The following is a 1,360-nucleotide window of genomic DNA, read 5'->3' on the forward strand; positions in this document are numbered from 1 at the left end:
CTTATTACCAGGCCGTCCAACATGAGACTTGTGAGGAGTCGATTTGCATGCCGGAGGAGCTGCGACTGCGTACATTACGTACGCTAGAGCTGCTCATGCACTACTACCACGAGCAGAGTTTCGCCGAGCGAAAAGCGGCATCAGAAAAGGAACCCAGTCCCCAGCCTCATGTACCACAAACAAGGATGCCGTTTCCTCCCACATACCAGACACCACCTGTTCCAGGCAGCGACACCCAAATGCAACACATGACTCCACAGCAAAAGCAGTTCATCCAGCAGCAAGCAGCTCAGCAGCAATTTGAGCAGCAGAAGTTGGCCCACCAACAATACATGCAGCAAATGCAGATGAACCCCCAGATGGCTCAACAAGTCAACATTCGAGTCGCTCAACCACAACACCCATCCCAACATAGAATAAGAATGTCACCTCCGAATCTATGATGATAGATATTGCCGGCCGAATTTTAATTCATGGCGAAGCTTGCGACACCTTTTGCTCTGTTGTTCCCTCTCGTGCTTGGTGAACCCTATGATGTAGACTCGAGGATCGTCTTCGTTAAAATCAATTCAGTGGGTGATTCGTCTAGTCGCAAGCAGCTGCCTGATGGTCCGTTGCAATTTCCGGAGTCTGAACCACACGTGAAACATTCTGACCTGGAGCCTTCTGAAGAGGAAGGCCAGCCGGAAAATGGCATGGGAGAAGCTGTTGGTTGTGAAGATCGCGCCTCGCCTCAGAACAGAGTTAAAAATATGGTCAAGGACGCAAGCAGAAAGCTCGAAGTGTCAGCACCGCCCTACGGATGGTGGGATTTTCTGAGACTCTACACACCAGGGTTTACCCAGAGGACACAGCGCCAGTTGCCATGAAACGACTAACCGTTGTGACCAAGGACATCGGAATGCCCACTGGAAACTCTGATAATGATCCACTGCGAGCTGTCATTCGAGGAAGTCGAAGGCTGGCAAAGCTTTTCGGAACTGATTTCATTCGAAAGCTCGGAAAACCTCTCAGCGACCCTGTCCGCCCTGTCCCTACAATGGGACCAGAGGTGTCATCTCCAACTGGTGTGGTCATTACGAGAGTACGACCCCAGCCAAGAAGGTATCTGAGACTCATGCTCCTTCAACCACCTCGTGAGGTGTGGGATTTCGCGATGGACGCAGACACCTTTGTGGAGGACCCCGAAGAAAACGAGCCCAGTGCCGACGAAGACTCTGACAGCGACGAGAGCTTTATGCAGGACGATCCAGCTGCCACCACTGCAGCTCCTGGCGGTGCAGCCCCAGCACCAGATGCCGCAGCTGCGGGGGGGGGGGGGGGGGGGGGGGGGGGGGGGGGGGGGGGGGGGGGGGGGGGG

At 54.3% G+C, this 1,360-nt stretch overlaps 2 protein-coding genes across 2 annotated transcripts; both read left to right on the forward strand.

The window, feature by feature from the left end:
• Window positions 1-47: 47 nt before the first annotated feature.
• On the forward strand, window positions 48-443 carry KVP17_003364 (uncharacterized protein; the record flags this gene model as incomplete). The annotated part of the gene is made up of 1 exon (XM_068520556.1): window positions 48-443. The coding sequence occupies one exon, from the start codon at window positions 48-50 to the stop codon at window positions 441-443; it is 396 nt and encodes a 131-aa protein (XP_068371360.1).
• A 422-nt stretch (window positions 444-865) lies between these two features.
• On the forward strand, window positions 866-1,277 carry KVP17_003365 (uncharacterized protein; the record flags this gene model as incomplete). The annotated part of the gene is made up of 1 exon (XM_068520557.1): window positions 866-1,277. A coding segment is annotated over one exon (412 nt), but the record flags the coding sequence as incomplete, so codon positions are not given.
• Between the last annotated feature and the right edge of the window lie 83 nt (window positions 1,278-1,360).

This window comes from the organism of the source record quoted next, assembly GCF_019968985.1.
Source record: "MAG: Porospora cf. gigantea B chromosome Unknown PgB_NODE_8667_length_1360_cov_131.608, whole genome shotgun sequence".
Classification (NCBI taxonomy): Eukaryota; Apicomplexa; class Conoidasida; order Eugregarinorida; family Porosporidae; genus Porospora; species Porospora cf. gigantea B.